At 34.8% G+C, this 12,614-nt stretch overlaps 1 protein-coding gene across 1 annotated transcript; it reads right to left on the bottom strand.

The window, feature by feature from the left end:
* Positions 1-467: 467 nt before the first annotated feature.
* LOC147380935 (uncharacterized) lies at positions 468-5,328 on the bottom strand. Its single transcript, XM_086431034.1, has 2 exons — positions 886-5,328; positions 468-771 (listed from the first exon to the last, which is right to left on the bottom strand). The coding sequence occupies exon 1, from the start codon at positions 3,010-3,012 to the stop codon at positions 1,675-1,677; it is 1,338 nt and encodes a 445-aa protein (XP_086287160.1). The 5' UTR covers positions 3,013-5,328; the 3' UTR covers positions 468-771; positions 886-1,674.
* Positions 5,329-12,614: the final 7,286 nt, after the last annotated feature.

Genomic DNA, 12,614 nt, shown 5'->3' with positions numbered 1-12,614 from the left:
GAATTCGTGATTTATTAGAATGGGTTGGTGAGAGATTTGAGAAAGGTAGAGATTTTGTTCTGGAATTGAAGTTTGAGGTTCAAGGGTTTTTAGATGGTTTATTTGTTTTACTTTAAAAGCTTAAATTTTTTAAGGAATTCATTTCATGATGAATTCATTGTGTTTACTCAAATTATAAAGCTTAACTGGTTGGTTACTTTCAAACAGCTTGTTTGGATCTGGGATGGACTGGAAAACTACATTGTTGTTGTTAAATAGTTCTTTAAAATCTCCAATTTTTTTTTTTTTTGAAAAGTATCCAATTTTAAAATCTCCAATTTTATTATGTTAGACATTCTTCAAAAATCTATTAATTGGTGTAAGAAATGGTTGGGTAGTGATGTTCTACAAATTTTAAAGAGTGCTTCACCTCATCTTTGACTGTCTTGAAGTGCCCCATAATTCTTCTTCTAACAACTATAGAGGTCAAGAAGACCTACTGATTACATAAGAAGTTAGATTGCTAGGATCATTTGGGGTTGCTAAGCAAACAAAGTGATATATTTATTATATAAAATTTTATAAATACAAGGGGCATACCCCTAATTAATAAATTACAAAAGAAAATTTTGCTGAAGAATTGAAAAAGAAATTAGACACTTCAAAGATTTCCTAAGAAACAGAATAACTGTTTAATTTCTTCAAACTTCGAGGCAAAGAGGTATTAGAATGTCTCCAATATTTTCTTGGAGCTGCTCTAGACTAAACCAAGACCTTCCCCTCCTGATTATCCTAAACAGAAAAAAAAAAATAAATAAAAAAATTAGGTTAAAAAATTAGTACTAAACTGAAAAAAAAAAAAAAAAAATCATCTAACTTACGAAAAAAAAAGAAAAAAGGTCTTGCCTTCCATGCTATTTAAACAAGCTCTTGAAGTTCATCACCATCAATCACTCGATGAGCAACATTTGCATCTACATTGCCTTCCACTGGTTCGATACGCTGGATGTCTATAGTTGGATCTCGAGGGGTTATCAAGCTTGTGATACCAGTTCCATATGGAAATGACCAATGAACTTTATTCTCTAACGGTTCAAGTTTGTAAAGGAATTTCAACGCAAGTCTTGCTCTTTCTTCACGTTCTTGAATGGGGCTCTCAACAAGATGCTTGTGTATGGGCAAGCGGGAGTTGAGAGAGGGAAATGTGTAACATGTCCACAAATAGTTGCTCCATGTGACCATATACTTCGTCAATAGATGAGAAGGTTTGTCGTGACTGTCGTCGGATGATAAATTCACAAATGTTTCGTATTTCACTAACTGCATACTTATCTTTTTTTATCTGTTGCTTACCACTTAACCGAAAACACTCTTCTTTAAAAGAAAAATAGGAAGGTTCTTGGCATCTTTTCAATTCTTCAATAACTGTGAAATATAAGTCCAATGGAGGTTGAAATTGAGATTGAGAATGCAATTTCATTACCGATGGTTTAATGAAGTTCTTATGGAACCAATGATCGGGGTTGTTCCTCTCCATCCACAATTCTTTGCCCACTACAAGTTTATTTTTTTCTTCGGCTGTGATATTCATTTTCTGGTCAACGAAACAAATGATTCCAAAGGCTTCTTCGAATGTACGAATTAGAGAAGCCCAAAGGACATCTGGTAATGCAATTGTGGCTATTCTTATAAAGATTACCACTGAAAGACAAGAAACTTTGTTGGTAAATGGCTCTTCAGATTGACAAGTTTTGGAAAGAAGTTGGATGAGATCATCAGTTGACAAATTCCTTTTATATTTCGCCATCCATCTCTCCATGTCATATTCACAGTTTCTCTGTATCCACTCTTCCATATGACAGTTTTCACCATTTCTTCGTTTCCCAAAACATTTTTTTTTATTTTTTTGGCACACATGAAAGGTATCTTGAGCATTAAATATAACAGAAAAGATAGAAAGCACATAATCATTTGCACTGCCATCAATACCATAGAAACAGTCCTCTTAATAGTTTGGAAGATGATCATGAAAACCCTTATAGAGATTTTGAAGAATGAAATAGTGCGGAGCTTTGACAAATTTGATAAAATCCACGAAGTAAAAATGTGGAGCTTTGACAAAGTTGATAAAACTTCATAAACATTCATTTCGTCAAATACACCTACGAATGTTAACAACCATCTAAATATGGTGGTTGTGCTTCCTACTAGGACAGTGAAAAACTGAGTCACTACAATGATCCACATTGACCATTTATAATCGGAAATCCCACATCGAAAATCCACCTTCTTAAGAACAAGAGATTGAAGTACAGCTTGTGATAGAACTAATGCACAAAGTGCAGAAAGCATGCACACAGATAAGCCCGTTGGGGAATCAATGAAGGCACATTCAGGGTTTTGTGTACAACTATTTATATAAACTGACTTCAATATCTGTATCATACTCTCTGAATTTTGAGGGGCCTTTTCTTCCAGTTCATCAACAAGGCCAGAAGAGTGGGAAAGTTCCCACCTAGAAAAATCTAAAGTGAACCACAACAGTGCAAGCAATAGTAGCATGCATGACATGATTATGACATGTTCTACTATGAATAAGAATATGACACCAGTAACCATTTGCATACAGACATTCACAACAATCGTTACTACGAAAATGGTCAAGGAAAGCATGTTTGAAAGACGTTCAGAATGACTCTGACTTCCAAGTGAAGGAAAGAAAATACACATAGAGATGCTTATTAAGACAGTGCCACTAAGCTTAGAGAGTTGGTCTTGAACAGAAGGCATTGAAGTGGTCAGATCTACTGGGAGTTTAGAAGCAATTGCTAGAAGAGTGAGCGTAAGGGAGTTGAGTTTTAAAAATCTACATGGTATCCATGGCTTCCTATTATATAATCCATGAAATAAATCACAAATCATAAATAGAAGGCATGCAGAAGTACCTGCCGCTATGTATAGGCCAATTGTTGGCATTGGGGAAGAAATCTTGTCATCATCCCATGTTCCATTCAAACAAATTTGTTTCACCATTTTTTTTTCCTTCTTTGGATTCACCGAATTAAGTTGTGCTATTCTTCTTCTCCTCCTTAAATAAAACTCAGACTTGGTATCATAGTGAAGAGTATGGATTAGGTAAAGAAGCTTTACTTACATTGTTGGGGAAGGAAAGTAGTTTGCTTTCCTTCTTTATTCTTTTCTTGGCCTAGAACCATAGTAGATCCTTGAGAACTATTTTTTAGTGTTCCTATGTTGTCATACCCATGGTTTTAAAGTGCTCCCCAGTCCGAGTCTATTTTTAGTGCTCATATTGGTTCGAATGAGCAAACATGTAAATCATGTATCATATTGACTTGTTTGAGATCCAAGATGACTCGGCTCAAATTTTTCAAAATTCAGAAGTATCAACTAGTTGGGTGTTTTATTCCATATAATAATAATCAATTTTTAATAACTATACACTTGTGATTTGTATAGAATAAAATTATACATGAATCCATTTTATAATAGAAAAATGAATAATTGATTTTGTGATTGAGTACATATAAATGAATCCATCTTATAAGAGAAAAAAATAATTATTTAACTAAAAATATGAAAATTACAAATCAAGCTCAAAGGATTTACTTGTCCGAGACAGGATGAGTCAACTCAATCTCGGTAAGTGCTGAAACAAGATAGGATACCAGGGTTATAACCATTCTGGAATGGAAAAGAGGACTAGAAGTACAACTATACTGATTAGAAATGAGACATTTAACATAGTGCGAATCTCTTGCATTAAGCAATTGGGAAAATTGCTCACAATTTACATAGAAACTTGAAGAACTTTATGCAATATATATTTACTTTAAAAGATGGGAAAGTCTTTAATCATCTACAGTATACTTGGGTATCGAGAAAAGGGGTCCAAAACCGAGGTTTTTGGTTCTGTTTCCAATATGCTGGTTTGATGCGGTTAGTGAATGAGCAAATCCAAGTTGTCTTCAGATTCAAGAGTCGTGAGAGTGGGTACCTTTTCCTTCAATAAGAAAATCTGTTATTAACTAGGATAGGATATTTGTTTAGGTGTCTTGCAAGACTCCTTTTTGTTTAGTAGTATTCTTCAATTATAAAAGGGCATAGTGTCAGTCATTGTAGGATAGATATTATTTTAATAAATAAGATTACAATTTCTTCACAAAGTATTTAATCCTTTGGTACTCTTCTGTGGGCAAGGTTTCCGAACGTGGGATCTCTTTCTTCCTAGCTTCACTACAGTAAAATAGGGATATAGCGATGGCCGTGACTGTTGCTATTGGGAAAAAAATCGTTGCAAAATCATATAGCAACAACCACCCTGGCTGTCGGTGGTCGTTGCTAAAACCTCCAATGCTGTATGTATCATTGACGGCCAACTATTCCCAAAACTGTGATTATATATAGGACTTATAGCAACAGCCACTATATAAATGTGGAATGATCCATAATCCAAGTAGGGTTATGAATGGGTGTATCGGAACGATTGATTAATCAAAATACTTGAACACGATTAATTAAAATGTGGGTTCCATGAGAACCCAATTCCTGAACTCCCTTGAAACCAAAGGAAATGTTGAAGGCCTTGTACACTAGCAAAACCTAATCATACGTCCAAACACTTATTTAGGGGTGCCATTTTTGGCAGAATGAGTGCGGATTAAAGAGCATTTCTAGAAGTCACAAATCACAGCAGCAAAAGATATCTTGTTGCATTGTCAGTTTGCCACTATTTTATTTTCTTGTTGTAAGTTTTCATTCATAATGGTCTGACTAACTGAAAAATTAATCTAGGTGCTTTTTAGCTACTGTAATTGCAAGAAGACATCCATCGGCAATTTAAAATAGATACCAGTGACCCTGAAAATGATGTTGAATCACATATACTGTCAAACAAGGACACACATAAGGCAACACACACAAACACAAACCTGTCAAGTGATGCTGAATCTTAAATTTATCATCTAATTTGATCATATTATTGTTGATATTTTTCAATAACTGATTTATGCGTTGTTTTGCTATTTTCATCAACTAGTATAACAGATCCAATTCAAACCTTACATTGTTAAATATAAGAACATATCCATAATTGGAAAATCAAATATATCTTGCAAAATCAGATCATACAAGCTCCATTGCAATCCAAAATATTTCAAGCAATCAATATATACATGAGAAGAAAGGAATAAAGGATAACAGCAGATAAGATGGAAACTATTTTTTCCTTCTATGGAAATGAAACAACAAAGAAACATAATCAATTATCATACACTTCTCCATCTTTGCTGGTTATATATAAGGAAAGTAGTACCCTAATCATTGGCAGTTACTTACTATTAGTAGGTGAAACACATCTGGACACAGAAATGACAAGGTCGTGTTTGATGACACAGAAATTTCATTAAGAATGGCTCGTTCAGAACAGTGACAGCATATGAAGAAGGCAGGCAAAAGGAGATGGTGCTTGGGATATGCATGCCAGTCAAGTATACAGTTGATCCCTCAGTGTGAATGAGGGTTCAAGGTCAGGTCCCTTAACCCAATTTTGCCTAATGAAGTGATGCAAGTTAAGTCATTTAACAGAGAAAAATTGCTCTTACTTATTCAAATTAAATTGCATGCTTCAAAATATAGGAATATATCGATATCGAGACTGATACGAAATATATCGGATAAAAAACCTAAATCTTCAATCCAAATCTAAATATATCATATAAAAAACCTGAATCTTCAATCCAAATCTAAATACATTGGATAAAAAATCCTAATACAATCTATATAAAGAAAAAATGGATTAGAGAGAGTACCTAGCCTGAAGTCGCAATGATTTCTAGCTTGTCGCATGAGGTGATGCAGCAGGTGACAGAGCCTTTGTGATTACTTCAAGCTATCAGAGACAGGTACTGAGATCGATAGATCACTTCGAGCTATCAGAGACAGGTAACGAGATCGATAGATCACTTCGAGAAATGAGAGATTAGATACAGAAAGAACAAGGATCAAATCTAAATCGAAATCGATCGATCAAATAGAGTAGGAGATGAGATCTATCGAGGGAGACAGATCGAGAGAGAGATCAATCGATCGATCAGATAGAGGGAAATATATGATCGAGTGAGAGAGACTATGAGAAAGAGATGGAGAGGTCGATCGATCGAGATAGAGAGAGGTCAATCGATTGAGAGAGAAAGAGAGAAAAAACAAGGTCGATCGAGAGAGAGACTAATAGAGAGACATGGTAAGGTCGATTAATCAATCGAGAGAGAGACAGAGAGATAGAGAGAAAATGAGAGATGAGATCAAGAGAGAGATAGTGAGAGTGAGATCGATAAAGCGACAGGAAACGTGGTCTAAGGGCCGCGGAATTGTGAGTTTTAAAATTCGTCGGGCTAGGCCCAACAATTTTTTTGATTAAAATTCAAGATTTTCACGTAGTGTATTGGCCGTCGTTATAGGGTATTTATTTACTTTTTTTTTTTTAATTAGATCTTTAGCTACGGTTTTGGCTGTCGCTATAAGAACTTTTGAAAAAGAAATTTGATTTTACACATACCCCACTTCACATGTTGTTGAATATTTAAGATACCCCTATGTTTTGAAATTGATGACCTAGACCCCAACTAGCAACATGAAAAGACCCAAATGCCCCTCATCTTTAACTTTCATAAATCTAACTATTTTGTAAACCACCTGCTATAAATTATCTATTGTTAGAAGGTAAAATCATGCAATTATGCAAATCTAACTGCCAATCCAATTGTAGTCTATAATTTAAAATTATTGAGAACCCATTATTAGGATCGATCTCAAGTGCCTTCTTCAAGTCCAACTTAGCTATGTTAAAATCAAGTGTCTTAACTAAAGAGCATTGGGTGCAGTGGTCAAGATATCCCTCTAAAAAAATAGGGGTCTTGAGTTCAAGCCCAAGGATTTATCCCTATTTTGATTTAAAGCTCATTTCTTGGTCAAAACCAAAGGAGGACGTGGTGAAAATTAATACTGATGGAGCACGATCAATGCAAGGCTCGGATTTGGGGTTTATTGGCAGAAATAGTGATGGTACATTACTTTTTGTAGGCTGGAGCAATTTTTTTGCAGATGACATTATCCAAATTGAGTTGTAAGCAATATTAGAAACTATGAGATATGCAAGAGCAAGGGGATTGAATCCTATTCTAATTTCCTCTGATTCATTATACTCTATTAAATGCATAAAGAATAAAATCGTTTCATCATGGAAATATGAGGAAATGCTGTTGGAAATTACAAAACAAAGCCAAAATTTTGTGAGTTGTTTGTTTGAATTTTTGTGGAGAGACAAATCGAGCAGTGGATTGTTTAGCAAAATTGGGTACTTATTCAGATGGTTTTTTCGTTATTGAAGATATATGTAATGTTCCTCAAGAACTTTTGACAATTGTTGAGGAAGACTTAATCTGTACCTACACTCGTTAGTAGTGTTTCAGGGTGGGGTTCCTTTAATCCCAGCTTATCAATAAAAAATAAAAATAAAAAATCAAGTGTCTCCATGTATACTTCGGCTCTCCGGAGAAACGCTTTTACATTGCTAGGTTCAAGTTTCAATACCTGTTTTGAAACAAGTGTAGTAAATAAAACAAATTTATTAAAACAAAATAACTTTGATATAGATCAATCAGATAGAAATGCAATCAAGATTACCATTGAGCACAGCTTAGCGGCTCCACTAAACTCATTCAACTTAAGTTTGCATGCAGCATTGTTCAGATTGCAAGAGACTTTGGAAAACTTACCTAGCTTCTTCTGCTCTTCATTGAAAGTGCTATCGAACTCTATGTATTTTGTAGCCTAGTCGAAGGAGAAATGTTTCAATAATTTATTTGGACAGCAATTGTGATTCTGAATGTTAAAACAATGTAACTATGCAGTATCATTCTTAGTTAATCTGTCTTACAAGTCTAATATAAGAATTAGGAAGAACAAATGAATTGGAAAGATTTACGATAAATTTTTATATTAGTGAAAAAAATAATAACCATTTAAACTAAACAAAGGTTAAGATCATCAAAGATAGGCGGGCGATGAGATATATAAATCAATATAAAAATATAATTCAACCAAGTTAAGATACCAATCTCGTAAATGTACAATACAAAATGATTAGAGACTTGACCTAAACTGAACAAAGGTTACATATGTTATCCTTGACCAAATGTGCTCTTTTTTTAGCTTGTGTGTGTGTGAATGTCCTATTTCCCTTGATGCTAGATTATGGCACACAAGCACAAAAGCTTCTTATGATAAGTTGATGTTTGTTTTCCATCTAGAACCTCTCCTTTCCTCAAGTTTTTAGTTCTATGGTGCCAACTTTCAACAACTAATTCGATATTCTATTACTAAAGTTGAGACCTAAAGTTGTGTCTCAATATCTAAGATAGTGGATGACATGCTCAGAGTCAAGTCAACTCATTTGGCCAAGTTAGTTTAAACTACAAAAAAGCATACAAAGTTAAAGATTCAAAAGGATAAGAAAGCATAATTCTTTGGATAAACAAGAAAAGCATACGAAGTTCATAACAGCCTCATCGTCAAAGTACACTTGGGGTGCCCTTCATTCTCATCAAAGCACTTCTTAAAATCCTTTCTACTTCAAGAAAAGCTGACTCTTTGACTTGGTGAGGCGTTCCAAAGCCTTCTTATCCCCATGTAGTGTTGTTATCTAAAAACAATGGGAAATAATAATTTTGCTTGCAAAAGTATGAACATACATAGACTAAGCCAAAATATTTACATTCATTTAGAGTTACATGAGACCCAACCCTTTACATGCATCTTTAGACCAGATTATGAACAAATGAAGATTTTCCATTATGGGATCCCACATCTCATCAAAGGTGGGTCTCAAGTGCTCCACAAATCTACCAAGAGTATTACATACTTAATACTAAAACTTCACCAATACCAATAGATATATTCTTCAGTACAAAAGATCTACTCTTCATGTTCAAGTGGTCCACGTACTACATCATCAATTGAAGGCATTCAATCAATTGGCCCCAAATGGAAACAAGCATTGACCATCGATGGAAGATAAATGGCAACTATGATTAAAAGGAAATCCAAGTGATCAGAAAATCAAATTTAGTTAGTTTGGATCCAAACTATACTCTGTTCTTCCATTTTTCTAGAACATGGGACTCTTACTAAATGAAAGAGGACAATGATAACATACTATTAAAAGTTCACAAAGAAGTAACTAGGTAGGAAAAAGAAAAAACCAAATGTTCCAGATCTGAATATGAATATACTTATATCTGACCTGGGTCCAGCCCCTTTTATGCCCTAATGGTTACTTACTTCCTGCATCTACACATGCATCTCCTGATGGATGTGTAATTATATACTAGACAAAATAGTTATGACTAGGCTGGGTACCAAAAAATGCTTAGCATTCAGATTGACAAATTGTTTTAACCGACATTGGTAATAAAATTCAAAGTGAAATGTCAGTTCACTCAGTCATAACATCATATCACATCCATGTCCTTAGCACATAAGATGATATAATCTAAATTAAAAGACAGAAATCCACAAACCACCCTCTACCTAAATGTTGAATACTAACAAGAGAATTTGCTAGTTAGATCTCACCAGCCATGTTCAGATAGTTCTATAGGTCTTGAAAACAAGCAAACTCAGTTGACTTGTGATGATGTCATTAAAAAGTGGTTGAGGTGACCACAAAGAACAGAACAACAGGCCGAGGTGACCACAATGAATACGACTTCATTTTGCTAACCACCAACCCTTCACATATCTCAAAAAGAAAAAAAGAAAAAAAGCCATAAGTCCTAAGTAAACTGTTGGCTGGAGAGAAATACAGAGAGACAATAGAATGAAGTTGCATGACACAGAACCTGAAAACAGCTAGCAGTATTTACTAGAAAATAGTTGTATCCTAGGCGGTGTAGCCGCACAAAATTCAATCAAAGTAATTGTAATACAACATAAAAAGGACAAACAAAAGGAATAAAAGAACTTCACTATATCAATGTTGAACCTTGCACTGGCAATACTTATTTGTGGAGCCAAAAACACATTGGCCTGCATATAAACGTCTCTGATTAGTTTCAACTTTGAGGCCCTCACTGGTACTGTTAGCAACATGAAATCCAATGCAACGGATTTTTGAGTTAAAAAACTATTGTATTTACTTTAAAAGATGGGAAACTCTTCAATCATCTACAATATAATTGTGATCAAATTCAATTAAAACCCAAGTTATAATTTTGGTACCTTTTCCTTTAACAAAAAAATCTGTTATTAATTAGGATAGGATATTTGTTTAGGTGTTTGGGGGATTCTTTAATTATAAAGGGCATTGTGTCTGTCATTGTAGGATAGATATTATTTTAATAAATAAGATTTCCAAACGTGGGACCTATTTCTTCTCTGAAACAAATCAATATTCTCTCTTCTATTATTCATTGGAAGGAAAGGGATATATATAGGTTCACTCTGTCGATATGAAAAATTGGGGTAAAACCTATTGTCGGGATAATACGTTTGATTGTAAGAGTTAGGAGTAGGTTTCCTGTAGGTGTTATATGTTCCGACAACATTGACTTGCTTGGCTTGTGATACTAGAAAGGTGAGATAATTCTCTATGGAATAGTTGGAGCTCTCATAGAACTGACATGATGAAAATGTATCTGTTGTGACTTGCAAAATTGGGGTGGGTTCTTGGAAATTGGTTTTGACACTGAAAGCATCAAACTTTTTATTAAGACTTTGCAGGCTGCTAACAAGACTAATCATGACATTCTTGAGATCGGGATCGGATTTGATCTCATATATGCCCAGTTTCTTGGCTCGCAAGTCTCCTCTATCGAAATCTCCTAGGTTTGTGCTCAAATTTCGAGCATTCTTAACCAGTTCGACTAGGAACTCGTATGCCTGATTAAGAGTTTGATTCATGAACTTCCCTTGATGCATAGACTCTAGAAGGAAATGTTGGGTTGTTGAGAGACCACAATAAAAGAAGTTGACAAATTAGGCTTTATCTATCCCATGATGCGGACATTTGACAAGAAGGTCGTTAAACTTTTCTCACGTTTGGGAAAACTCTTTATCAGGTATTCTCTTGAAGTTCCTAATGGTATTTTTAAATTGTTCCATTTTTGCCATCGGAAAGAATTTTGCCATAAATTTTCTCGATAACTCATCCCACGTGATGATAGAGTTAGAGGCCAAGGAATTTAACCATGCCGCAGCATGATCTTCGAGGAAGAGGGGGGACCAACTTAAGCTTGACATTCTCTTCATCGAGGTGACCATTTTTGAATGTCTGACATAGGGTCAAGAATTTATTGAGATGATTGTATGGTTGTTCACTCTCAAAACCATGAAATTTTGGGATCATGTTGATAGTAGCTGCCCTTATTTCGAACTGTGCCACATTTATGGCAGATAAAACTATACAAGAAGGCAGATTGGTTGTAATAAGGGCGAACAACTCATTAAGACTCCACTGATCCTCATAAAGATGATGAGGTGGAATTGGATGTGGATCAATTTCTAAAATTTATGGGGTGGGTACGATGTTGATTTCTCTTCTAATCCTAGGTAGTGGATAAGATCTTATGATTTCTGGATCAAATGATTCAATCGAATTTTTCTAAGATCTTCTACCTAACATACACTATAGAATTGCACATAAGAGGGAGGAATTCACATGTGATCACTAGGTTCCTATGACTAGACAGCTCCTAACTAGTTCAAAGAATAATGTTAGCCTTCCAAACCAAATCTCTGAAATTAAAAATAACCAGTTTAATCCCCAGTTGAGAAGTAGTGCATGATGCTGAGAAATGGCACTCTTAAATCACCTTTCATCTAGAATAGACGTTGTCTATCCCCTGAATACATGTGGTACTACGGAGTAGGATTGCGCTTAGGCACGGTTTTCAATCAAGAAGTGCAGTTGGTGCAACTTGGATTAGCTTTGCTTGATGGGACCTAAAGTCAAGTCTAACCAATTTTAATTAATTATATGGTTGTGAATTCAATTTCCTAAAAGGATAAGATATCGGTAATGAATCTTATCTTATGGTGTCATCCTCGTAAGAGTGCCTTTATTACTATGTGCAAATTGAGGTGTACAGATTAATCATTCAAAGTCAACACAAAAGCTCACTAATAAGAGGTGTGTGAGTGATGCGAAAATTACCTCCCGTTCTAAACGGGGGATGATCATTCTGAGTGGACTCGGGCCACCGACACCAATTTCGATGTACGAACCCGAGGGGTCGAGACAGTTTCATCCTACCATCGTCCTTTCTTATAACTATTACAATCCAAGCCTTCTTGGATAATTAAAAAAAATTATAAGGAATCCTATACAAGAGTTTCTAAAATAGAAAAATAAACCTAGCTAAAGACTAAAGGAAATTGAAAGAAAAGAAATATATATATATACAAGAAGTATAAAAGAAATGTTAGCAGAAATGATAGTAAACGAACTCAAAAACTGATTCTAACCTATCAAAATCTTGCTGATTTTATCACATTTGAAAAAAAATTCATTCTACCCCAAATCGATATACTATAATAGTTAATCAGAGATAAAAGTAGAA

The sequence above is a fragment of the Akebia trifoliata genome, unplaced genomic scaffold (genome assembly GCF_017979445.1).
Source record: "Akebia trifoliata isolate Shusen 1 unplaced genomic scaffold, ASM1797944v1 Contig00869, whole genome shotgun sequence".
Taxonomy (NCBI): Eukaryota; Viridiplantae; Streptophyta; class Magnoliopsida; order Ranunculales; family Lardizabalaceae; genus Akebia; species Akebia trifoliata.
The sequence above is the reverse complement of the archived record's forward strand: the minus strand, read 5'-3'. Positions and strand labels throughout refer to the sequence as shown.

Coding starts and splice junctions, on each gene's coding strand:
- LOC147380935 (XM_086431034.1), bottom strand. CDS start 3,012: ATGGTGAAACAAATTTGTTTGAATGGAACATGGGATGATGACAAGATT.